Raw genomic sequence first — 26,233 nt, forward strand, 5'->3', positions numbered from 1 at the left:
GTCCCGCTCTCCTGCCTCTGGTTCACAGCTTGCGCCGCTCCCCACTTGGCACCTTCCACTTTTTCCCCTGCCAGCCTCCCGCTCCTGCCAGTCCCTGGGCCTGCCACCCACAGCTCCTGCGTTTTGTGTCCTTGCAACCCTGAGCACAGTTCCCCCGTGGAACAGCGAGGGCTCTGTCTGAGGAGGACACCAGGAATCACTAGGAAGGCCATGGGGCTATGTTACGTAGGATTTTACCTTGATGATCATAATGGTCCCCTCTGACTTTAAAATCTCTTAATCTCGAAGAAGCCTTAGACTGGGAGACGTGCTTCAATGCAGGGCCTTGCCACCACTCTAGTACTTGGTAAAATTGTTCCATGTTTTCTCACAGAGAGAAGGTAAACCCAGAGCCTTGCCAAAGCTGTCTAAATGTGCCAGAGATCAGGAAGACTGAGCCAAGCCAGGGTGAAGCTCCTTGGGAAAGAGTCTGTCCAGTCCATCGGTGCCCTATCCCTGCATCTCCCAGCTTGGTGAGAGGTCGCCTGCCTTCCTCCAACCGCATGCTTGGATCAATCTCTGTGCACGCCAATGGTCAGGTGCCATCCAGCTCCCAGGACTCACATCAACATCGCCTATATTATCATTGCAACCAGCAGGAGTCTAAAGACAGCTATGCCTTGCCTCCACTTCCAGGGCATGGAGAGAGGGCCACTTTGTGCTCCCACCATTCTAGTGGGGACTCTTTACCAGCTGCCCACCACGAGACCTCTGAAAGTCAGTGGAAACAGTGGGCACATGTCCAGCAGCAGCCACGACCAGTGCAACACCATATTGTAACAGTCAGGTAAGCCAAAGTCTGTGCAGGTCAGAGGGTGGCTCACAATTATAGTTGGACAAAACTTCCTGCTAAAACTTTTCGGCAAAAAAGAAAGCAAATTCAGTGACACCAAATTATTTTGCAAATTGATGTCAATTTCACGGGATTGTTTTAACCTAGGAAAATACCCTAAAAATTCTGAAAAATCAAACACGTTTTGTTTGGCATTCTCTAAACAAAGCGTTTCAATAGTTTGTGTTCAAACTGACTTGTCATTCTGAAATTTCCTCCTCCTTTCAGTTTTCAAATTGAAGCCTTCTCCTGTACCCCAGGCCTCAGCTCTGAGCCTCCTCCCAGAGCCATCACCCCGAAAGCCCCTCCTGAACCCAACCCCGCTACATCAGCCCTGACGCTCCTCCCAAAGCCAGCACCAAACATCCTCCCCTGCACCCTGAATCCACTTCTGTATCCTAGGCCCTGTCCCAGCCGTGACCCCACTCTCAGAGCCAAAACCCTGCACCTCCTTCTGCACCCCAACACTTTGTCCCAGCCAGGAGCCCCTTCTTTATCCAGATTTACACCCATCATCCCTCCTGGATCCCACCCCCTGCCCTCTGCTAAGCCCAGAGTCCCCTCCCACGCTGCAAACTCCTTAGCCCCAGCACATACCTTTCACCCCCACCCAGACTCCAGTCCCTACCCCAGCCCTGTGCAAGTGAGTGAGGGCATAGTAGAGTGAGTGGCAGAGAGCAGGGGATAGAGTGAGTGGACTGGGGTTTCGGGGAAGAGGCAGGGTCTTGGGGAAGGGACAGTGTAGATCCTGGATCACCCTTAAACTCAGAAGTGATCTTGGGCATAAAAAGGTTGGAGACCACTGCACTAGGCTGCCTGTCTCAGATCTCATGCAGTGCCAGATAGCTCTCACCAGGTGGAACTGCACTGTTCTGCTTTCTTGCTTTACATTTCCTGAAAGGGTTAACTTGCTCTTTACCAGCGCAGCACACTGCTGCAAGTTAAAATAACAAACCAACTAATCTCTTTCTGTCTGCAGACACGACAAAGCTTTCAGGATGCCAAAAAGGTATGTTTAATATCAAATACTTCCTGTCCTGCTACCCTGTTATCATTACTCTCCTACCCTGCTATTAGAAAACACTATGTATTATGCCTGGTGACATCCCAGACAGGCACAGTTTCAGAGGGAAGAGCAGAGTTCCTCATTAAGGGCTTCCCATCTGTCTGAAAAAATCCATTTCTGTTTGAGTTATAAATTTAACTGGTATTCATGAAGAGCTTCATTATCTAGCTAGCTTTCCTCAGAGTGCTTTCGTTCTTTGGCCCTTTTCATGGTAGCTCAGTGGTTTGAGTTAGCCTTGTAAACCCAGGGTTGTGAGCTCAATCTTGAGGAGGTCATTTAGGGTCTGGGGCAAATAAATTTAAAAAAAAAATCTGTCAGGGATGGGTGCTTGGTCCTGCAAAGAGGGCAGGGGACTGGATTCCATGACCTCTCATGGTCCCTTCCAGCTCTGTGAGATAAGTATGTATGAAGAAATCAAAGCCTAGAGGAGCAGCCTGGTACACTGGTCTGGAAGTTTGGAAACCTGGATTCTGTTCCCTGCTCTGTCACTGACTTTCCATGCCACCTTAACCCAGTCAGTCTGCCCCTCTTTGTGCCTCAGTTTCCTTATTTGGAATAGGGATAATGGTTATCTACCTTGGTGAAATGCTTTGAGATCCATGGACGAAAAGCACAGTACTACTATTGTTGTTATTAAATGACTGCAGTGGATTCTCCTGGGTCCTGCATTTCAGAATTAAAGCAGACTAGAAGATCTTCAGACACAAGATTGCTCTCAGTGAGAGTAACAGCAGTAATAGCCTGAAAGCTTTGCATTTTCCCATAGTATCTAGTGACAGAGATGTGTTTGTTAAGGTTTTGTGTAGTGCTTTCTAGTTCTTGATGTATTAATGCATCAGAAGCTTTACAATTAAATTTAGATGACTAAAATGTTTAAAGAGGTCAGGGACTATAAAATACAATTCTGCTGCAGCAACATGGAATCATGTATCTGACAGAAAAGAGATAAGGGACAATCCAGACTCACTTCAGGAAAGAATGTTATATGAAAAATGATATAAAAAGTAATTACTTGGTGCCCTTATCTTCTGTCCTTAAAGCCAAAGGAATGAGAATACTTAAAGGTTATGTCTATACTAGGCCTTTCCTTTTGGAAGGGGCATGGTAATGAGTGAGCTGGGAAGATGCTAATGAGGCACTGCCATGAACATGCAGCACCTCATTAGCATAATGGCGGCCGTGCACAATTCAAAGCGCCGCTTTTGAATTGCGCGCCACCCGAGACTTCGAAAGTCCCTTCTTCCTATTTGGTTTTAGGAAGAAGGAGCTTTCGAAGTCCAGGGAGTCCTTTTGAAAGGCCCCTGTCTATCCAGGCGATGCGTGATGATGCTAATGAGGTGCTGCATATTCATGGTTGCACCTCATTAGCATCTTCCCAACTCGCTCATTACCATTCCCCTTCCAAAAGGAAGGGGCTAATGTAGATGTAGCCAAAGTGATGCTATCATCATAATACAGTTGTTTTTAAAAATCTTTTTTTGTATAACCAGAATAAAAGATTACAATTGAATGAATACTTAATTTTAGAATTAATAATTCAAGTAGCTAAGGAACAATTGAAAGTATAGCTAATATACAGTATTTTTCACCTTTTGTTATTCTTCTTAATATCATGCTTAGTGAAAACTTTGCCTTAAGAATGAAAATAATGCATAAGGGACATTTTCTGACTGCAACAACAAGGCTGTTGCACTTGGGTTTCCAGCGCTGCAGTGGAATGTAACATTTTTAAAACCTGACATTGTTGAAATGCATAAATAAGACGTCACAAAAACACTTCTATAAGTCTTTTCACAACATTCAATTAAAAATATAATTTTGAGGCTTAATTAACACCATGCATTTAAGCTAACATCAGTGAGATACAAACCATTTTGACAAGGGCTCTAATGCTTCTGAGTGCTTTCCGTTTGTGGTTTGTAAGCTGTGTCTATCAGCTAGATTTTCTGGTGGATTTGTGTAAGAACCTTTTACTTCTACAGGTTGAGAGCCTGATTTTTAAATAGTTCCTCATAAGAGTGCCACGAGCGCAAGCTCCCCTCCACTCCGCCCCCTCCCTCGCTGGATGAGCGGCCTGTGGTGCTGAGCACCGCGCCTTGGTCCTCTGAGGATGTCCGGCCTACCTGTGCCCCAGAACCGACGGCTGTGTGGGTGGGCTACAGCCACCCCGGGTGGAACCGAGTGTCCCCTCCTCATGTCCTGGGGCGACTGGCATGCATAGCACATACCTGTGGGTCCCTCCAGGAACCCGGGTGAGGCACGGTTGGAGGGGGCCCGGCCGAACGGGCCAGACAGGATGTCAATTATGAGAGCCCCCTCGCCTGAGCCCTTGTCATCGCTGATGGTCTGGAGCGGCTTGACCATCCATGGGTGCCTGGTGCCGGCTGCTGGTCCCAGCTGGTCCTTTCCATCCGTCCCTGTCTCGGGCTTCAGCTCAGAGTCAGGGCACATCGTGCCAAGGACCACGGCTGGGGGCCCTGCCTCCTCGGGCCCAAGGAGGCGGTCCAGTTCCTTAAAGTAGGGGCAGCTGGTGGATGCTGCCCCCGACTGCCCGGCCGTGTCCCAGGCCCTGCAATATCCCTGGTGGAGCTCCTTCACCTTGGACCTCACCGGGGCTGGGGTGCGGGTGGGGTGACCCTGGCCAGTGAGGCCCTTGGAGAGGCACTCGAACACTGCAGCGTTGCAGCAGTGGACCCCCGTCTGGTGCAGGATCTCCTCATCTTCCCAGAGGGCGAGGAGGCCCCGTAGCTCAGCCTCTATCTAGGAGGGGGCCCGGCTCTTCAGGGCCTGACTCCCCTCCTGGGAGGACTCCCTGGTGTCCTTGGGGGGGGCCCTGGCATGGGCAGGGAGCCAGGGTGCTGGCCATGGAGCCGGGGAGTAAGGTGGGCTGGCTGGGGCAGCATGCTGGAGAGCAGCATGGGCTGCCTGCATGCTCTCAGCTTCCTGTCTGGGGGTTCGCGGGAGCCTGATTCCTTAAACGCAGCCGGACGCTGGAGCCATAGAGCTCTGCTTATGCTGTGAGCGGCGCCACCGCCTGCGAGCTGATCGCCGCCATGGAGGACTCCCTCTTTCGAAATAGCCATCCGCGGAGCACCTACACGTGCTCCCTTTCAAAAGGGGGGCGCTCCTCCCACCGCGGGAATGGAGGACCAACTTCAACGGAACAGCCCCATTCTTTCAAAGTTAATTTCAAAAGATCGCGTAGTGTGTGTAGAGGCTCCGCAGGTAATTGTGAAAGAAAGCCGCCTTTCAACCTCAATTTCGTATTATCCACATATGTTTATAGTTCTCTTTTGAAGTCTATCATGTTCTTAGGCTTGGTCTACACTAGGCAGGTAAGCCAACAGCAGATACACAATTCTAGCTACGGCAATTGCGTAGCTAGAATTACTTATCTGCAATTGACTTACCGGCCATCCTCACTGAAGGTCAATGGGAGAGTTTCTCCTGTCAATCTCCCCTACTCCTGATGATAGCAAGGAATACGAGAGTCGACTGTTGACCCCAATAGGTCAATTTTTTGTGTTCCTACCAAGCATGCAAAATCAAACCCTAGATCAACCCAGAGTGGGTCAGTCATCCAGGTAATGTGGACATGGCCTTAGCCTCTGTGGTGTCTTATTGCAGCAGATTGACGAGCTATTACACATCATCAGGGGTCATCAACCTGCAGCTCCGGAACTGCACGTGGCTCTTTAAGAAGTCTTTTGTGGCTGTGGATGTTGCCACTGCTGACTCCTCTGTGGCTCCCTGCCCTGATGCCACTGAAACAGGAGAACTAAATGCAGTTGGTTTAATGGCTGGCAAGAGGGATCTGGCCATTAAACCAACTGAATTCAGGTCTATTCTTTCAGCAGTGTCAGGGCTGGGAGCTGCAGAGTCAGCGGTGGCAGTGTCTGGAGCTGCAATGACTCTATTTGGGCACCAGGAAAGAGAGGTCTGGCCCCAGAGGGGGGAACTAGAAGGGGTGGTTCTACGTCCTCCCTCCCCCGCCCACCTGCATTTTCCACATTGTCCAGCTCCAGCTGGCTCCCTCCCTCCACCCAGTGCAGGTCAGCAGATCCAGGGGTCTGAGAGGGAAGGGGAAGGTGGAATGGGCACAGGGGATGGAGGGGGAATTGGTCCCTCTGCCTCTGCTGCAGGCAACAAGTAACCCCCAGTAAGTCCCAGCCACAGAGCTGGATGTAGGCTGGCTCTGCCAGCTGCTCATGGGGCAAGGAGGAGGCAGGACATGCTGCTGCTGCCTGACAAGGTGGTAGAGAGCTGGCACCGGGTCTCAGAGCAGCTGCTGCATACACACGCTGCTGCTCCTGGGAGTGCAGGAACTCAGGCTGCAAACTGGCAGCAGCAGCAGTTCCTGGGACACCAGGCAGGACCGGTGCTTTACCTGTGGCCGGGACAGCAGTGTGCCATTGAGCACCACCTGCAGGGAACTTGCTGCCCAGACCCTCCTCCTCAGCATGGAGGGTTGATCAGAACATTGCTCCTTCCTGCTTAAGAGTCTGTCCCCAGGCACAGTGTCTTCCTTGTCCTCATTTGCTCTCCAATCCAGGGGTGAAAGTAACTTAAAATTACAGACTGGTACAAATCACTGTGTGTGCGCTGTTCTTAAAACAGGGCTTACAAAAAGTATGTTTTGATGTGATTTATTAAAGACCGTCTCATAGTCACATGCACTGCAGCTCTTGAAGTAGATTTTGTAACTGAAAAAATGGGCTCTTCTCGCTATTTTGGTTGCAGACCCCTGCCTATTGCATCTTCTGCTGAGATCCCAAACTTCACGCTGTTCCTTGTCTGTTACACATGAGACTGTCTGGCAGTAGATAGTTTGGATTATGTATTTGGGGTGCGGGGAAAGGAGAACAAAAGAATAAGGAGGAGAAAATACAACCATCCCCAAAGGATTTTTTGCAGTTAAATATTTAAAGCTGCATTTTGGCCGGGGATGCAAGTGCATAGTATTTACTGTTTCTAATTGAAAAGGCAGTGTAGGAAGGCAGAATGTAATTACCCAACTTAATGAGAACTGCCTGCAAGTATCCAGCTGCCGACAGAATGTATTCATTAGAACTCCTACCCCCTGAGTTTTTCAACAAATAAATGCCAAAACCATGAAGCCCTGATTCTATTAAATATTCTTCTTCTAACCTTGTTCTGGTATCAGCGCATGTTTCATGTTAAACTCAGAAATAAGGTTAACAGCAGCATTTGTTTTCCCCTCTTCATTCCAGCTACTCCCAAGTGATTGTTGAGTGGCCGGTAGCTGTCCTTGTGCTCTGTTCGGTGACAGTTCTGGTTTGTACTTTAGCTGGCTTGCTCATTGGAAATTTGCCAGATTTTTCAGAACCTCTTATGGTAAGTCCCTGCAAATGATATGGGCAAGCATGTCACTCCTGAATGCAAGGAAAAACTGTGGAACAATCAATTATGTTTTCTTCCTGCCATGTAAAACTTACCACATTCCCTGTATCTTTGCAAATGAGCGGAAAAGGCCTGTAAGTACATCAGGCGATTAAAGTGGCTTTCACTCTCACATCCCCTCCAAATGCTTAGGCATTTATAGAATATGCCACCAGATGACAATGTGTGGCCCCCTCATTCTCAAGAATATCAGAAAGTGTTTTAGGCCTCAAGGGAATCTGCATTCCCTGCTCATCTTCTGTGATAGGGCCATCAGAAAAGAAATCCGTTAGGTAAGCTAGCCCCTCCCTCTAATTCATGATAGAAATGTTCTCCACAGTGTATTTGCTTGTGCTTTTGTAATCCATGCACCTAAGTGTGGGCCACAGTCCCATGTAGTCACACTCAGACCACTGGCAGAGGGAAAGAATGAATGTCCTCTCCAGCCTTAGCTGAGAGCCAGCTGGTTTTTAGTTCAAACTATAGAGCCTCATGCACTGACGTGCAAGGTTCAAGTCCACCTGTGGGCAGTTACACTTTTGCCTGTCAGAGTCCTAAAGGATTTTAGTGAAGTACTTCCATTACTTCCAAGACTGTCACTGTTCATTAAAACATTTTTCTTATTATTCAATCTTCATGTTCCTTTGTTCCTTTCCAATGTGTTGATCCCAGTAGTGCCCCTTCAGTATCTCCTACATAGTTCCTCTCCCTCCTGGGTGTTTGCCCTTGTAAATATTTGTATATATTTCTACAAATATCTCACCTCCACCATCTGTATCCCCTTTATCTAAGGGGAAAAAAAGCCTTGAAAAACCTGGACAATACCATCCTATTCAGACAGGCAATACAGTGAGGACACCTTTCGACAAGAGACAGAAGAAAATCATTCTGGTCAAGGCTTCAGTGTGAATTATAGACTGTAGGAAGGAAAGAAAATAAATGCTGCCTCTGCAGCTGTTAATTTTGCTTGTTGTCTCTTGGCCCATTCAGGATGAACGGTAGGTATCTCACTAGTGGTCGAAAAAGAAACGATAAATTGTATTTCTGTAGCTTTGCATATGGATGTTGCCCCCCTTTCTCAGAGAAATTCAGTTTGTGTGGGCCTCAAAAACATGATTTGATTTTAATCATCAGACACATGCTGTATGTGACACAAGGTGTGGAAAAGGTGGGCTAAGAAAGGTCAAGCCAAATTAAAGTACAAGTCTGACAAATTAATAAAACCCTTTTGCTTGGCTGTAGGGATTTGAGCCTCGAGATACTGACGTTGGCAGAAAACTCACTGTCTGGAAGAATGTACAAACCCATACAGGCTATAAGAAGACCCTATCACTTTCTCCCTACACTGAAAAGAACAGGTATATGGATTTAGCTCTTTGAGTTTCAGTGCATGCAATGCCAAGATGAGACTGCTTTCCTGAGGATAAGACAGTTTGAGTTGGTTGTAGCTGAGCTGTAAAATCAAAAAATAACATTTTCAATTCTACTAAAATGAATTAGGTGCCTAAATCACCTTTTAAAAATTATGTATTTAGGAGCCTAAAGTTGCTGACTATCAATGAGACTTAAGCTTTTAAAATCATCTTTAAATAGGAATTAGGGTGCTAGGCATGTGACTATGCAATAAAAAAAGCTGCAGCACCACATCTCAAGCACCTGGGTCAGCTGACGCAGCCATGCCTGCTTGGACCATGGGTCTAAAACTGCAATGTGGATGTTTGGGCTCAGGTTGGAGTCTGGACTCTGGGACTTTCCCCTCTAGTGGGAGCCTGAGGCCTACAAGCCTGACTGGGTCACCCCCAGCCATGCAATGGGTCTTTCATGGAAGTGCAGTCACTTAAATCACTAAGGTACTTTTGAAAATTTTATCCTGCTGATTTAAGCAGTTGCAGAGGTAATTCAACAAGTCCCAATAGGAGTGGTGTGGAATCTAACTGAACCCCTCATGACTGCAAATTGCTGCAGTCAAACCTGAAAACAATCCAATATTTAACCTCTGGATCCAAACCATGTCCTCATTCTAGGCCAGTGGCCAGTCCAGCTGCACTGTGTCTCATCAAAACACATTTTCATGGTGTGACAACCAGTCTTCCCTCTAATTTTTTTTCCATCCAAGGGCAGGATACATTTCTTCAGGTGCACCAAGGCATGTGTGGGTCTGCACCACCAACAGAAACACATGCTGCCAGCTGTAGATGGCTGTGGGTGCTCTGATAATCCGTTGCACCGTATGTGAATTTCTCCTGGGCAGCCACCCAAGCAGTCAGCTTACAGGAAACACTGTTGACAACCCTTTGGCTAATCAACCACATGATTTGTAAAAAAAAAAAAAAAATTTTTGAATCCTGCTGTTCCACGTAAGGATAATTTTGATCTCTTGATAGCTATGGTGACACTGGTATTAACAGAGGACAGAAATTTACCCATGGTGAACAAGAAGCAAGAACACGGCGAATGGTGGAACAAGACTATGGAAAGGACAGTTTCTTTTGTGGCCCTCCAGGTGACTGAAGTCTTAACATAGACCCTCAAAATGTAACCCACAAGGAAGAGGGGATAGTGAAAGATGTGATAACCAAGATATGTGCTCGTGTTCAGAGAATGCCCAATAGAGCAGCCAGGCCGAATACAATTCTGAGTAATCTAATGTGTCCAGGTAGTGAGTTCACAGCACTTTAATTCGTTTGGCCTTCCCACTTACCTGTGAGCCGGGGTAACTGACGTTTTTGATGGTTTTTAATTGAAATTAATGAAAAAATTAAATCTTCCTCTTGCTCCCCAAAATATCACTGTTGAATGTTTTTTTTCTTTTTGAAAGAATTTCAAAATTAATTTTTTCATCCAAAATTTGAAAATTTTCAGACGTTCATTTTGAAATTCATTTTATCTCTTGGTTTCGCATTCTTCCCTCCTTCTTTTCTCCCGACTGGAAGAGTATGTAAAAAGTAAAAAACATGACAATAATACTTTGCCTCAATTAAATATTTTTCAAATTTTTCCAGTGGAAAAGAGTAAATAAGAAAAAGTGGAGGGGGTTTCTTACACTCCCCTCCACATACACGTTTCTTTAGGAGATAAATGGAGGAAGATACTGAGGGAAAGTGGGGATGACACCAAATATTCAAAGAAAGGTCTTAATTTTGTTTTGAAATTTTTGTTTCAATTGTTTACAGGAGAAATTAAATAAAAAAAGGAAAAATTAAAACAAAAGTAAAGTGCTGATTTGTCTTTTGAATTTTTGACTGAAAAAAAAAAAGAGAGAGAGAGAAATCTGAGTCCGTTCAGTAGATGTGGGGTAAAGAAGCATTAGGTGGAGAAATTTAGCACAGAAATTTAAGTGACTTGCCAGAAATCACACAAGTGACCGGACTTTTAGGAATAGCACTTAGGTACTCTGATTCCAAATCACCTGCTTTAAGTCGTCTTCTTAAGTAAGTGGTTCAACCACTGGAATAAAGTACTTCCAACTTCTGAAGGCTTCAGCCTCCCTTCCTTCCTGCCCCAAATTTTTCTCAGGAGGTAACAGTGGGTACAGAAATGGCCTGAATCAGATCCACAGTAACTTCACTGTAGATAAATGAAGTTCATAGTGAAAATTATAGTGATAGACCTGCACGTTCCTCCTTTCCTGACCCTAACATAGATGTAAAGGATGGTGCAGCAGAGGTCACATGAGGTCATTCACACATTTTATAGAGTCTGTTCTGGTATGGCTATGATCTGAAGAAGTAAGTCTGTCCCACGAAAGCTCATCACCTAATAAATTATTTTGTTAGTCTTTAAAGTGCTACTGGACTGCTTTTTTGTTTTCACATTTTATAGCCCAGTCATTCATCAAGCTCCATAAACTCTGTTGTTCCATTTCACCTGATAGAATGCTCAGTGGCAAGATTTAACACTTTTAATCTTGCATAAACAATTTTTCCATTTTTATCCACTTCAACCTGTAGCTTCATCATATGTCCACAGGCAGGAGCGCCCACTAATCTAGTGCCAGAGTTCCTCGCACTCTTATCAAGAGAGCCCACATTTCTAGGGTTTTCATAGTGATCCACTATCTTCTCGTGATACCCCGCGGTTAGCATTATGTTTTTAAAGTAAGCAGTACCTATTTCAAACAGTGTGCCTGCTTCCTCCTCAGTTACCTAGCTATATTTCTGTTTTTTTAGGAAAGAGTTATTCTCAGCTGGTGTTTATGTCCACAACTGCTGGGAGCTTGTGGAATTTGCAAGCGATTCAGTCCATGTGTCAGATTGAACAAGACAAGGTTAGTAAAGCCATGGAGAATGTACACATGACCAATCTTGTTTCAATTTACTCTTTTAATCAATAACTAAAAACTAGCAAGAAAAAAATCATATAAACAATATAGCACCTTTCATCATGGAGAATGTCAACAGATTTTATAGGCTGATAAATAAAAGAATGACTTCAGGTCAGAGGCTTCTACATCTTAATGGTAGCTGAAGAGCGACAGTTGTTTTATAGTACGCACACAAACTTGAGCATGAAACTGATGATAGTATATCAATCTGAAACTACATAGACTATTGGAAGATGTAATGTAATTACTAAAAGAGGAATTTGCCCCATATACTAAGCCTAACACCGCACACACTGCAGTGAGGATGGCATATAAACTGAAAGATTAGATGATATTATGATAGTTTTGTGAAAAGCACCCTGGGAACTTTAATACACATAAGTGATCAGATGCATTGTAAGTTGGCACCTCCAACAGCACAACATCCTGTCTAAATTAAAGGTGCCAAGTAAGTAGATGGAGATAGACACACAATATGGCCTTCTGTCCAGAAAGGACTATGCTGGATGTGACAAGACTTAATCTTCTAAATTGTCAATAATATTGTACAGCCAAGAATGGTAGGAATGACTCTGTGGTCTCCTGGCTGCTCCTTGCTATAGCACTAGAAAGACATAGCAGGTGGCAGACAGTGAGTGGAAGATAGGTGTTTCAATTAGGACTAGTTTATCAGTGATGGTAAGAAACACCAACAGACAGCATGCCTGCAGAGAGTTAAATTTGGAGGGGCTATGAAAGCTTTCAATAGAAAAAGATGTTTGAGTGTATTCTCTGTGCAAGTGCCAGGCAAAAGAGCCCCCAAGGAAGAAGTGAACAGTATTTGCCGTATGCATTTAACAGGAAAACTGTGTTAAGTGTTGGTTAGAATCATGGTGGAAGAGAATCAGTAGCACCATGCTTCCAGCTTTTGTCTTTCATGGAATGTCACTGCAGTGCAGGGGAAAAAAAAAAGGTTGCTTAAGAGAACGTGGATAAAGGGTGTAAAAAGTCTCATCTTAGTGGTCCTAACCCAGAGAATGAGGAAAGCTAATGAATGAGGAATGAGGAGTAATAGAACATTGGGTTGAGGAAGAATCCTAACTCCTAAATCCGTGCCAGAAATACATACCCATTCCTTTAATTTTGGGGAAAGTGCTGTCCAAACATCTTGTTCCAATGGCTATAACATTTTGCCATCCGAAAGTTAGGGAGCCAGGGTTTATAAACTCGGAAGGACTGGATAATTTTTGTGAGAATTTAAACGCTGCTGTATAAAGACAAGAGGGTAAAAAACTTTTATAAGGAGGATCTAAACTGATGGTCTCCTCTTGGCTGTCTTTTCAGATCCGTTCACATGCTCATTTTGGGAATCTCTGTCAACGAACTGAAGAAAATGAATGTTGTCCAAGCTGGTCTCTGGGTAACTATATTGCTGTCCTTCACAACAGGTCTTCTTGCCTGGAGATTACTCAAGCAGATGTCTCGCACACATTGGCACTCCTTCGTTCCTGTGCTCCAGACTACCACAAAGGCATCCTTATTCCTTCTTGCCTAGGTCCCAGGGCTGGAAAAGAGAAACACTCTCAGTGTGCCAAAGTACCAGAAAAATGTACCCGCTTCAATGGTATTTACCAGCTTCTTCACTTCTTGGTTGACAGAGACTTCCTCAGTCTTCAGACAATGGAATATCAAGTGCCATCACTGAAATACAGCCTGCTGTTTTTGCCTACAAAGAAAGGTGCATCTATGATGGAAATCTACCTGGACAACCTTGAATCATGGGACTTGTTTGATAATTACACCTCAATCACTGGAATGGACCTGGGTCTTAAACAGAAATTATTCCAGCACTATCTTTTACTGGATACCATGTATCCAGTCCTGGCAATATTAGCCATTTTTCTAAGTATGACTGTTTATTTACGCTCAATCTTTATTACTTTTATGATCCTTCTGACTATTGTCAGTTCTTTGATGATCTCTTTCTTCTTGTATAAGGTGGCCTTCAGATTCACCTACTTCCCTTTTGTAAACCTGACAGCAATTGTCATTCTCAGTAGCATTTGTGCCAATCACACCTTTGTGTTTTTTGACCTCTGGAGCCTCAGCAAGAGCCAGAATCCTTCTGCAGGCCTCCTGCAGTGGATGAGCCAAACCATGCACCACTTTGGGTATCTCATGCTGGCATCTTCCTTTACAACAGGTGCTGCTTTCTATGCCAGCTACATGAGCAATATAATTGCCATCTGCTGCTTTGCCATTTACATGGGCACCTGCGTATTGGTGAATTTAGTATTCATGGTGACTTGGCTTCCATCCTCTGTCGTGTTGTATGAACGCTACATAGCAACAAACTGCATTTATAAACCAGAAGACTACTGGAACCATAGTGGGCATAAAAGAGTTATTTTTTCTCTCCATCATATACTCAGGGGTCTCCAGAATACCTTGTGTGAAACCTCCAAACTGTTATTCGAGAAGCTTCTTCCGTGTGGCGTTATAAAGTTCCGGTACATTTGGATCTGCTGGTTTGCAGCCTTGGCAATAGGGGGTGCTTACATTTCCTGTTTCAATCCTAAACTAAAACTACCCAGTTTAGAGATGCCATCTGTCCAGATGTTTAGATTAAGCCATCCCTTTGAGAGGTATGATGCAGAATACTGTCACCAGTTCATGTTTGAGAGGCTGGAGCATGGAGAAGGACAACACATGCCCATCACTATAGTGTGGGGCATACTGCCGGTGGACAATGGGGACCATTTCAATCCTAAAAGCAATGGCACGCTGGTGAAAGACACCACATTCACAGTACAAAGTCCTGAAGCTCAAAACTGGCTCTTGGAATTCTGCCAGAAAGTGAAGAATCAAACTTTCTTCTATTCTGATCTGGAGCAGAAATCTACAGTTTGTTTCATGCAGGAATTTCACACGTGGATGGGCAGTCGCCAGTGCTCCCAGCAAGATCACAGCTTCAATCTCTGCTGTAACCATTTCTCCTTCCCATATGGAAGTGAAGTCCTCCTGCACTGCATCAAAATGATGATCATGGAACAAGGAAGAGATGGAGCTGAAACCTATGACTGGGGTCTTAGATTTGATGGAGAAGGAAACGTAGTTGCCTTGGTGCTACAGTTCCAAACTGTTTACCACTACAGCTTCAACTATAGCAAAGCCAAACAATTCTACAATGAAATTGGCCACTGGATAACTGAGGAAATGAAGACTGCCCCCATGGGGCTTCAGAATGGGTGGTACACCAGTAAACTAGAGCTATATAATCTCCAGCATAGTCTCAGCACAGAGACAATGGTGGTTATAGGGTTATCCATAACAGTCTCCTTTGTGGTGCTGCTGCTCACCACCTGGAATGTCCTTCTTAGCGTATTCTCAGTTACGGCGATCACAGGCACTGTCTTGGTAACTGTTGGACTTTTGGTCCTGTTGGAATGGCAGCTCAATGCAGTGGAGTCTCTTTTCATTTCGGCAGCAGTGGGCCTCTCCACGGATTTTACAGTGAACTACTGTATTTCCTACCACTTGTGCCCACATTCTGATCGCCTGAGCCGAGTGGCCTTCTCTCTGAAGCAGATGAGCTGTGCCACTGCAATGGTGGCATCTGCTTTGTTTTCTGCAGGCGTCATTATGTTGCCTGCCACGGTTCTGGCATACCGGAAGCTGGGGATTTTTATAATGATGATCAAGTGCATCAGCTGTGGATTTGCCAGCTTCTTCTTTCAGTCTCTGTGCTGCTTCTTTGGCCCAGAGAAGAATTGTGGTCAGATCCTTTGGCCTTGCACCTATGCCTTGAAGGACTATTCTGATGACTCAAGGCCAAATGGAAGCTTTACCTGTGCGGGAGGAGAGAAGCAGAACAGATTACGGAAGGTGCAGGAATCTAACACAGCAAATGAACAGTATGAGCTCCAGCCCTTGGCCAGAAAACTTAGTGACAGTTTTGACAACAGCACTTCCACAAGCAAATTGTCTAATCGTCCTTCTGTCCTATCTGAGGACATACAGCTCCAAGACAGCAGGTGTCCCAGAATAGGAATCCATCCTTCTCTTGAAACAGACAGACAGGATCTGCAGGAGACTCTAATGGACCACCATGTAGCTCTTTGCCAGTGTCCTGCCCTGCAAACATCATCTCCTTATAAGCACAGCAGCTCAGGAGCAGAAGCAGAAATTCCCAGAGAGAGACTCTGCAGAGAGTGTAGATGTCAAAAATACAGCCCAAAAGTCTGGGATGGATACATGCTGGACTATCTTCATGCAGCCAGTATGAACGATGAAGGACAGTTAAATAAATCTCAGTGTTCTAGAGACATTGCTCAGCAACAGTCAGATTATACCTCAGAAAATAGTAATCTCCCTGAAACTGAAATTTACAAATTTCACAGAGGCCTTTGTTCTCATAGCAGCTCTTTCAATGTGCTCAATGTCTCCAGTGAGGTAGCTCTCACTGATCTTGAGCGTAGCATAAAACTTGTTGAGTCAGCTAGTTCTTGTCCAGCTGTCTTAGACGTGTCTGATTCCAGCTGTGCAGCAGAGAGAGGTCACCTGAATGGGAAGAGAGACACCCTGAGGCTGGACCTGAGAGAAACTGTCTTTGACATCTCTCCATCAGCATCGCAGCAAAACAGCTCTTCTTGGAAAAACCGACTGGGATTAGAGAGTGACGATCCAGTTGTTTTACCAAACAGCCAACCAGACATGCCAGATGTTTGGATCAAACGATCCAGTGCACAAAATTCCGGTTACAGCAGCTGAAATTGCCAAGAAAGCAAAACTCAATTAGAAAAGAAAACAGTTTCCTAGTTGCACTGTAAATATAAAATCTTTCCTTTCTTCCCTTTCTGAACTATGAATATTTCCAGGTATTTCAGCTGCATACATTTCTACACTTTCACAGTCAGCAAATCTGATACTAAAAAGATAAGGATTCAAGGTGAATTTTAATACAGTTAGAAATAATATAATATATGGAGATACACATCTCATAGAACTGGAAGAGACCTTGGGAGGTCATCGAGTCCAGTCCCCTGCCCTCTTGGCAGCAACAAGCACCATCTTTGACTTGCCAGCAGCCCGTGCCATATTCACAGTTGAAATGTTTAAGATTCCCAACAGTGATAAGGTTTTGTTTTCCTGCCAAGTACAAGAAAGAAGGGAATAATCAATAAAGAGGTGATTCTCTAGATATTTAATGATATAAATCCCATGTATAAAATATTTATAATTGTTAATCATCAGTATCTAGCTAGTGGCTGGATAGAGAACTGTTGAAAAAGAATATTTTCCTATTGACACAGGGCTCTGTTTTATTAACAGTCCAGGTTTACATATTTCCCCAAAGGAATTGTACTCAGTATTTGTTTAAATCTCTCCAGTGAATGTTTTTCAGCTGCTGTGGTCTGTTAGTGATCAATGAGAAGACTGTAAAATTCAGCCCCTAACAGATTTCAGATCAGGATTTCAGCTGGTTTTACTGGAGGGAACTCCTTTTGCCACTGTTGCAGTGGGGGATTTTCCTTGATAGAAAGCCATTTCCTTGTCCTCTATGACTTGGGCAGCTTGTGTTTCATGTTCATGGCTATAGTTTCTATCCCAGGCAAAAATGTAAAAATATTGTTAAAGTTGGCATATCTACTGGATCTTGAATTTTACTTTTTTCTTTACCACAAAAACTCTTTATCTGTTACAGTTAAGAACAAGCTTTCTCTCTTAAAAAGTCAGCTTAAAAATAAATATTTGTGACAAACTTTCCTAAACACCCTGAAACCTGGTGCCTTTGCTACAAATATTGTGGTTTGTTTTCTTTATATTTTTCATGCCTAATGCCCTTTCCTACGGAATTAGCAAGAGGAAATTTGCACCTCTCAGCTTCTGTAAATCAACATGCACACTGTAGCTTTCTATTCATTCCTATTAGCTATCTGGGAAACTCATCAAGCCTGGCTGGTTCAGGTTGGCAAGAGCTAAAAAATCCAAAAGAGTGAGAAATTCAAGCTGGAACATTGGACCTTCTGGTTTGTATTTAGTATGACTCAATTTTCCGCCTCAATTTTGTCTTACTTTTGCCTGGATTCCTTATGGGTGGTGAATCTCAATTCTTTTGGCACCATTTCAGCTCTATGATAATAAATGAAGAAAGTGACTTGAGAACACGTGGCATCTTTATTATTCTGTTAATGGAGACCTCATATTGTTTGCAATGACTTGCTGCCCATATCTGAAAATTGTGTCAACAAATGTGATACACTCAAGAAAGTCAATGACAGATTTTAAAATCTTCATTCTGCAAGAGAGTGTAGGGAGAGGAGAATAATCTGATTGAAATACAAAATTAAGGTCCTAGTTCTGCAAAATAATCTAAGTCAGAAGACGTATATCTGCACAGATCGTCCTGCGCAATTGGGGCCAAAGAGGAAGAGGTGATTATGCAAAAATTTATCCTTTACTATTAGTGCAAAATTACAGTTCTGTTTGATCTTCCAATGAGAGATATTGGTAATGATAGCCTGATAAAACTAGTAGTGGGGCAAGGCTGGTCTTGGCTCAGCTGTGGGAAAATCACTATGTCTGTGTTCTATCGCAGGCACTGATCCTGCAAAGATTTATATAGCTGCTTAATTTAAAAATGTAACTTGTTCTAGCTGCATGCCAGAGTACATGATATTCTTGATTGGAAAAGTTTATCTTTCAAGTTTATGTAAAAGAAGGAAGAGACAAGATAAATATGCAGACATATGGAAATGCCTTGTATTATATACTCAGAAAAATAAAAAATAGTAGCAAAACTTAAAACTATCCATCCTCATTCAAGTATTGTGGCCAAGTTCTGAGTTCCAGAGGGTTTGTTGGGGTCTCTTCAAAGGCAAGTAAGCTAAAGGATGTTGGGGGAAAGTAAGATTTGGCTTACTTGTTGAGAGAGAGAGAGAGAGAGAGAGATGTCTGAAAAATCTGATCTTGTTTTCATTTTTAAGTAGAGAGTTTTCTAAAATACAGTTATACGTCTGTCTTTGACCTCTAAGCACACTTTTTAGGGGCAACTGGCAGATACAATGCAATTTGGAGTGTGTTGAAATTCCATTACAAACTGTAGTATTTAGAATTTTAGAAGTACTAGAGTCCATAAAATGTGCTTCAGTCTTATTCATGCCAGTGTGTTCTTATCTGTGAGTAGTGTACCTTTTAGTTCCCACTGTTTGGGGACTGTGAATATCATTGTGTCTGTCGAAATCATTTTAAAATAAAGTTTTAAAAAGATGGTCACTGTTGTTGCATGATAAACATTTGCATCATGGGTACCTTTCAAAGGTCTACATGGGAGGTCTCTGTGCACACAAGTTACTCCGTGGTTTGCGCATTAGCCTGCTAAAGCCAGGGTTGTGAACTCTATCCATGAGAGGGGCATTTAGGGATCTTCGGCAAATAGATTTAAAAAGAACAAAAAAAAAATCTGTCAAGGCTGGTGATAGGTCCTGCTGTGAGTGTAAAAGACTAGACTCAGTGACCTCTGAAGGTCCCTTCCAGCCCTCTGAGATAGGTTCCTCAGAGGGGATTTCCTGGCAAAACTTGTGAACAGGTCAAGTCTACACATAAAAGCAGACTGAAAGGGTTAGCTGCTCTGTCAACAGAGAGCAGTCAGGCTGCCCCGCCCTCTCTTGACAGAACAGCTGACTGGAAGCCCTGCAAACAGGCTTGTCTGGTGAACCACAAGCCCTGTTGACCTAAGGACAGCGAAACATCTAGGCGGCTCTTTCGCCAACAAAACAGGAAGAAGTATAATGCTGCCAGTGGATGTGCCAGGTTTTGTCGCCAAACTGTTGACAAAGTGCATTTGCCATGTAGATGCCTGGCATGCCTGTGGATGGGGGGGGGGGATTTTGCCTGCCCCCACCCGCTCCGCCCAATCATAGCAGCTCCTCTTTGCTTCCCTGCAGTTGTCCTTCCAAGGACATGCCCCCGAGCCCTGGCCTACAGGTTACTCAGGGTTGTCCTTCCCCCACCCCGAAAACGAGGAGGCGGGGTCCTACACCTACTCCCGCCCACGAGAAATTGCGCGAGCTGCCTGTATCGTCTCGGGTACGGCACCGCAGCCCCGACCCCATGTGTTAGGGCGCCACACAGGACGAGGCACGTGCCGCAGCTAGGCACGCGGGCGGGACAGAGGATGACGACCCTGCGGCCCCATTGGCTGAGGGTGACGACTCTGCTGCCCCATTGGCCGCCTTTCAGAACAGGACACCGCCCTCCGGCTCCCCGAGCCACACAGGTTCGGCCTTTCCGCCGCCCGAGGGAGACTCCTCGAGCGTGAACGCGCGCGCGGACGCATTCCCTACGCCTCCCACTTAGCCGTTGCGGTTCAAGGCAGCGAGTGAATCCGGATGCTGGAGAACTTCACTTTCCCCTCCGCGCATGTGCAAAGTCCGGCCGCATCCGCGCCGTCATCCGGCTCTGCGCCTGCGCGCTTCCTCGCCCCGCCCCTCTTTCAAAGGGCGGCGGGAACGGAAGGGCGCCCGCTGGGTCAGGCCCGAGTGCGGGGAGGTGGAGGCGGCTTCTCGGGGGCCAGCGGACCAGGCTTCGGCTCCAACGCAGAGCGGCCCGCTGGGCTCTTTTCGCCGCCGGCGACGGGGCGGGGGCTGCTCCCCGGCTGCCGGGCTCCTGCGAAGTGTGTGGGGGCGCCGCGACGGCCGCTCGGGGACGCACCTCCGGTCCCCGGCAGCCGCGCGGCCCTCCCCGCCCGTGGCCTCGCGCTGCACGGACTGGCCATGGAGAGCGAAACCTCCAGGATACCGGTCTATAGCTGCCGCCACCGCCTCCCCACAGGTCAGCGGCGCCGGGCGGCCGAGCGCCTCGTTCTGCGGGGCGCGCTTCAGTCCCTGCTCACGGGCCCGCGCGTCCCCCTGCTTACCTCCTCGGAGTGCGGCGGGGACAGCCGTGCCAGGGGGCTGCAGCGAGGTGTTATTGCCTGTTTCTTGCACCCACCCGTAGTCCCTTGGAAGATGTTACACATTGTTTCACAGTACAAGTCACATCTCTTTCGTTGGTCGAGCACCTGTTTGTGTGTCAAAACCATAGGACGAGGGAGAGAGTGTGCACAACTGTCAGCTCTGATTGATTGGGAAAACAGGCTGGTGGGAAAGAATACAACTCCTTTCACTTCTAGGAGTACATGGGCCTGGGCAGAATTCTCTTAGAAGAGGCACTTAGGCGTTTTGGTTTCAGAAGATGATATAGATCTTAGCTTCCTAGAGTATCTCTGAACAGTTGGACAACTGATCATTGATATAATTTAGTAAAATCATGAGTATCTCTTAATCTGTAGAATGCTTTTCATCTTACTAACAACTGCTATAGGTCCTCCTATATTATTTTGCATCCTTAACTGATAAAACAGAAAACCCTTAGTGTGCCATCTTCACCTGTTCACAATCTCTTGAAACTTCTGTTTTGGTCAGAAACTCTCCATGCTTTGCCTCTTAGGTTTGTGTTCGCTCCATGTGTTTTTAGTGTGGGGGGGGGGGAAGATAATAAATGTATTTAAAAAAAAAAAGAAAAGTCAATGCATGTCAGTTTGTTACTGGTTAGGTCAGTTTCCAGAAAGCATATACTGCTGGCCTTGCAATTTGGCTTTAAATTTTACAGCATAGTAGATATCTCACATTTGTAACGTAGCTTACTGTTTTTAAAATGGCAGCTTTCATCATTGCTGAGCTTTTTAAATCTACTGTTGGTCGAGTACTAGTGCAGTTCAACCAGTGGTAGCAATACTGTCAGAGCCAGCTTAAGCCAAGTGAAATCATCTTAACCACAGTTTTGTCTCTTTGCTTAGAGGATGGCTAAATATAATGGTCAAAACCTGTCTGTGGCTGCTTCACAATAATGCTCCTATTGCTAACAAGCAGCTGCACTTTGGGAGTGTTTGAGGTGAACAAGGCTTTCCATTAGTCAGAATATCAGATATTAGAGTGGGTTCAGAGTATCATGAGTCTCTTTATATTCAGAGAAAATGCTTTCTGATGACCTGATGTGATTTTTTTTAAATGTCAAAAATCTGTAGCTTCTTAAATCAAATTAGGTCATCTGACCCTTACAAATTTTAAATAGATCTGTTTTTCATTCCACATTGAGCAACTATGGCTATCAAAGCAGTGTTCATGTACTTGCCTGATGTTGAAATCATTGTCAGTCATTAAACCTGGGTGTCAAGCCATCCCACTAAGTACTGAACTGGTAAACTGCATTCTAAAAAGTCTTACAATAGCCCAGCCAGAGGTTGTTTTTTTTTTTCCTCCCCACTCTGTGCCTGTTTCCTTTTCAGAATTTGGAGACTGTAGGGGTGGGGTACTACTTGAGGAATCACTTGTATGTTAACATCTCACTCCAACACAGTGGTGCCTGAAAGAAATTTAACAATTGCCACACACACCCTCCAGCCAGGCACTCCCCCCAGGCCCAAACTGTCAGTGACTTGCCAGAGCCGTAAGCTACCCAGCCCCAAACTGTTCCACGGCCCCGAGCAAGCTGCAGGAGGAGCCATTGCTGCTGTCACACACTTTGCCCCACCACTGGGTGGGACATGGAGGGCACTCCACATGTGCAGCTCTAACAAGCTGCTTCACCACACTGCATTATCCAGTTTGCCACATTCGACACCGCCACTCTAACAATATGTTAAATAATGGTGCCTAAGTTCAAGATTTCTATGCACGTGTGGAAGCTGCAGGACTCTCGTTAATTTCTCACATTGTTCTGTGATGTGTATCTTGTTGCAGACACGCAGCCACCAGTTCCATCAAAGAAACAACATGGCAACAAAACAGCTAAGCCAGAATTCAGCAAAACTCCCAATTTCAATTTTAGCTCAAACATTCCAGAGGATGGTGTGTTCAAAGCCAAAAACCAAAGGTAAATGGAAAGTAGATTCACTGACAAACTTCAGGTTTTTAGCCATCTAAAAAATATCCAAAAGGTACTCTACTCAGTACCAAAAATATACGTAGAAAATCAGACTTTTGGTGAGTTGATAATTGGTATGGCAAAATGCTATATGCTTTGATAGTAACGATACTTCCACCATTTCAGTTTCTGTAGGTCTACCAAGAAAGCAGAACCCCTTTCTAAAAAGACAGCAGCAATTGCACGAGGGTAAGTTGGTACAAAAAACCCTTCCCAAATAGTACTATTTGCTGTGCTGATGTGCCCCATACTTATATGGTAATTGACAGCATGATCTCATTCATATGCTGATGTCCAACAATAAATTCCAGATACATGGAGCCCAAAACAAGCTAATGGTTAGTACGATGCACACTTCATCTTTCAAGATAAGTAGTTACGTTATTGCAGGTGCATTGAATGTTATCTGATGTTTCTTGGCTGAACAGGCCAAAAGTGGAAGTTGATTCAGGGAAAAGAAACCGTAACATCTTCCTCTTCATGTTTTAACCAAATAATTATCTGAATGCTAACCATAAACAGGCATCTAATAAATCCTTGGTGATGACTCTCTATAGACCCCTGAGCCGATACAAATTGGAGACAGAGCTAAAGACAAAGAACCAGTTGTTGGAAATAGCTAAACAGCAACTGCACTCAAAGCTGACAGGTGCACAGGTAAAAAGCAGTCCACATTTAAAAAGTGGTAAGTACTAGATCAGCATCTAAGAACTTATCTCCAGTGCACTGGGAGCAGGTAGGGCTGCTAATGGGGAAGAAGGTGGGAGGAAGCAGAAGGAATATTTTCAGAGGTTCTAATGATTAACTTGTGTGGTACTGATAGGGCACAATAAAAGAATTGAAAGAAAAGAATGAAGTTCTGGAAGAAGAAGTCCAAAAGCTAAAGAAATTTCAAGACAGCTGGATGGTGATTTTAGAAAGCAGAAATATTGATCCAGGTAAAGACTGTTGTAGTTCTAAGCATGAGCTGGAGAACTAGCTCCCACTTTCCACCCATACAGTTAATCTGTACCCTCATTCTTCAGGAACAAGCTTTTTGTTGTAACCAGGGAGTTCATTTGACAGTCATTCTTGACCTTAAAGTAGCAGAGACTTTCTTATAGCATAATTGCTCTGGGCTGAAAGAGAAGTTGTTTCATCTGGTTGTCTGCTTACTGCGGATGAACCGGATTCAGAGTTCCCTAGCATACTTGATTTGCTCTTAGTATGCAGGTTTAGAAGGTGATAGACCTCACCTTCACTCTGTTAATTCACTTCACTAACAACTAGAGGGGAGTGGTATGGGTAACTACTGAAGAAGCTTATGGAAGTATTTTATAAACCAGTTACAGGCAATGAAATCTTGGAGACAGAAGATATGAAGGAGTGTCAGAAGCAAACAAGGGTGAGTGTATGTCAGAAGGGAATGGGGTTAAACAGACTTTGTTTACTAGAAGTTATGAATTGATAGAAGCAATTGCTGTGTGGTGCAGAACCTGGATAAACCAGTTTCTTTGGGGTTTTCTTCAGTTGCTGACAGAGAAGCTTAAAGAAGAACTAAGAATATTCAGCCAAATAGCTGCAAAACAGAAAGAAGAGCTTCAGGTAAGGCAACCCCTTGCTTCATCCCCAACCAGGCAGTTGAATATATGGGTGTGGCCAAGTTTCCTGTAGTCCCATAATGTTTGTTTATAGTCACCAATCCTGTATCTCAGTGTAGCTGAAATTCTGTTTTCCATGGCTCTCTTTGAACAAACCAATGAACTTGAGCAAAATTTTTATTCTGTCTTCAGATGTAAATATTTGTAGAATAAGGACATTCTGCGTGGTACTAAGTTCCCAAAAATCACAGAGAGATTACAGCTAAAATGTATGGTGTCACTGAAATTAACTGCCATCTCAGTTTAGTTTAAGATCTACTATAATCAGAGAATTGGGATTAAATGTAGGTAGAACTTGAACTTGAGTCCTCCAAAGGAAAAAGAATGATGTGTCAGGAAGCTAATGGAGAGGAGTGTGGGAATGGCACTAGTAGTATTCTGGAAGTGCAAAGTTACACATCTGTTGAAGTTCCTGGCAACTAGTGTCACTAAAAATCTGATGACCCTATTAATGACAGATGTTAGACTTCATGGGAGCAAGGATGTTCCTGTAGTTTGGGTACTTGCCAGGAACTCAGACTTGGGTCCAACTGTCTCCTCTGCCATAGACTTCCTGTGGGATTTTGAGCATGACATCTGGACTCTGCCTCAGTTGCCAATCTGTACAATAAGGAGAAAAGTACTTAACTTTTTTATGGGGGTACTGAGAATAAATTAGGCTGCAAGGTGCTCAGATGCTACAATAAGGCCCATAAAACGAGCACAGGTATGGCCAAATTTCAGATACCTCTGAATCAGTATTTCACAAGTGGCTTTTCAGGGTGAGAAATCCTGCTGTGGTAAGTTCAGAATACCCAAAGTTCCTTAAACTGGGATCTTTGAGTTATCTTTGATTCAGCTGGATAGAGACAAAAATATAGTTGTGCTCTCACTTGATTTTTTTCAGGAGTTATGTTACCAGTGGCTAAAATTCAACAGGATGTCTTAGTAAAAAAAAAAAAAATTGGTGCTTTAATGAGGAGATGACAAGAAATGGGCATGAAGCAAAGTAGTCTACCTGGTCAGGCTTGACTTACAAAACATCCATGTGCTTTTAGGTCTGCTTTCTCATACATATTTGTAACAGCCCCTATTGTGCACTAATTTGCTCTTTCAATATAGACAGCAACAGCTATGTGGAAACTGGCAGAGAATGATCGAAACAATTTCCTGGAGAAGCAGCCATCCTTTCAGAAAGAAATAGAGGAGTATGCTGCCACTGCTGGTCAGGTGGAGCTCCTCTTGGATACATGAGGAATAAGGACTAATCCTTGTGTCATGTTTGTGCCTTCATCAGCTTCACCTTACACGTGACTATTCAGAACCATGGTTTACAGTAAACAAAGGAATTGAAGATTGTTGGGTCACAGAGTTTACCAGAATTTTTTTAAGCAGACTGATGAACCTAATTGATGTATTAAAAGTCCTTCCACCTTAGCAGGTTCTCCTTTATAGCATAACTAACTTTTTTTACTTTTTGTACACGTCCTCTACTTTTAAAAAAAAAAAATCAAGCCTTGTGACTATACCTCTTTTGCTAGGACGCATTTTAAGATGTAAAATAGAGACGTGTCCCTATTTTGGGGCGGGGCAGGGGAGAAGCTTCCTCTCTGGGCTTGTTTTAATGTCTGTGCTGTTCCTCAACTGTACTTTTAAATTCTAATAAACTCATTACCCTCACTGGGGTTGTAGATTAAGTGGCGTTTCTCGCACCACTTTCTCAAGATGCTGTTCTTGCTCTCCTACCTCCCTCCTGCCTCCACTCTCTTCCCTTATCGCTGCACCTAGCAGCAGCCACCGCTCGCCCCTAAGCAGCACAGCGGGCTCGGACCGTGAGCTGCCTGCCTGTCTCGGAGCCGGCTGCACTTCAGTGAACGAGAAGCCCCGGCTAACAGGGGACTCAGGGGAGCAGCGGCGGCAGCGCCGGGGATTCTCCCCGCCCGCGTGGGGCTGGGCCTGTGTGCGCCCTGCCGGCTGATTGGTCGGTGGTGGGGGCGCGGCGGGCCTGA

At 44.7% G+C, this 26,233-nt stretch overlaps 2 protein-coding genes across 2 annotated transcripts; both read left to right on the top strand.

The window, feature by feature from the left end:
• The first annotated feature begins 359 nt into the window (after positions 1-359).
• Positions 360-16,666, top strand: DISP2 (dispatched RND transporter family member 2). Its single transcript, XM_074997653.1, has 7 exons — positions 360-826; positions 1,851-1,880; positions 7,169-7,292; positions 8,580-8,695; positions 9,722-9,840; positions 11,507-11,604; positions 12,985-16,666. The coding sequence occupies exons 1-7, from the start codon at positions 360-362 to the stop codon at positions 16,408-16,410; spliced, it is 4,380 nt and encodes a 1,459-aa protein (XP_074853754.1). The 3' UTR covers positions 16,411-16,666.
• Positions 16,667-19,955: 3,289 nt separating this feature from the next.
• KNSTRN (kinetochore localized astrin (SPAG5) binding protein) lies at positions 19,956-25,907 on the top strand. The gene is made up of 8 exons (XM_074998841.1): positions 19,956-20,472; positions 22,422-22,554; positions 22,732-22,794; positions 23,163-23,262; positions 23,429-23,543; positions 23,931-23,989; positions 24,115-24,189; positions 25,347-25,907. The coding sequence occupies exons 1-8, from the start codon at positions 20,031-20,033 to the stop codon at positions 25,476-25,478; spliced, it is 1,119 nt and encodes a 372-aa protein (XP_074854942.1). The 5' UTR covers positions 19,956-20,030; the 3' UTR covers positions 25,479-25,907.
• Positions 25,908-26,233: the final 326 nt, after the last annotated feature.

Source organism: Carettochelys insculpta, chromosome 6, assembly GCF_033958435.1.
Source record: "Carettochelys insculpta isolate YL-2023 chromosome 6, ASM3395843v1, whole genome shotgun sequence".
Lineage (NCBI taxonomy): Eukaryota > Metazoa > Chordata > Testudines > Carettochelyidae > Carettochelys > Carettochelys insculpta.

Excerpts from the sequence above, each read along its gene's own strand:
- KNSTRN (XM_074998841.1), top strand. The coding sequence starts at position 20,031 with ATGCTGGAGAACTTCACTTTCCCCTCCGCGCATGTGCAAAGTCCGGCC. Across the intron at positions 23,544-23,930 it reads AAGCAGAAATATTGATCCAG|TTACAGGCAATGAAATCTTG; the intron begins GTAAAGACTGTT and ends TTTATAAACCAG. Across the intron at positions 24,190-25,346 it reads AACAGAAAGAAGAGCTTCAG|ACAGCAACAGCTATGTGGAA; the intron begins GTAAGGCAACCC and ends CTTTCAATATAG.
- DISP2 (XM_074997653.1), top strand. The coding sequence starts at position 360 with ATGTTTTCTCACAGAGAGAAGGTAAACCCAGAGCCTTGCCAAAGCTGT. Across the intron at positions 1,881-7,168 it reads GCTTTCAGGATGCCAAAAAG|CTACTCCCAAGTGATTGTTG; the intron begins GTATGTTTAATA and ends TCTTCATTCCAG. Across the intron at positions 11,605-12,984 it reads GTCAGATTGAACAAGACAAG|ATCCGTTCACATGCTCATTT; the intron begins GTTAGTAAAGCC and ends CTGTCTTTTCAG.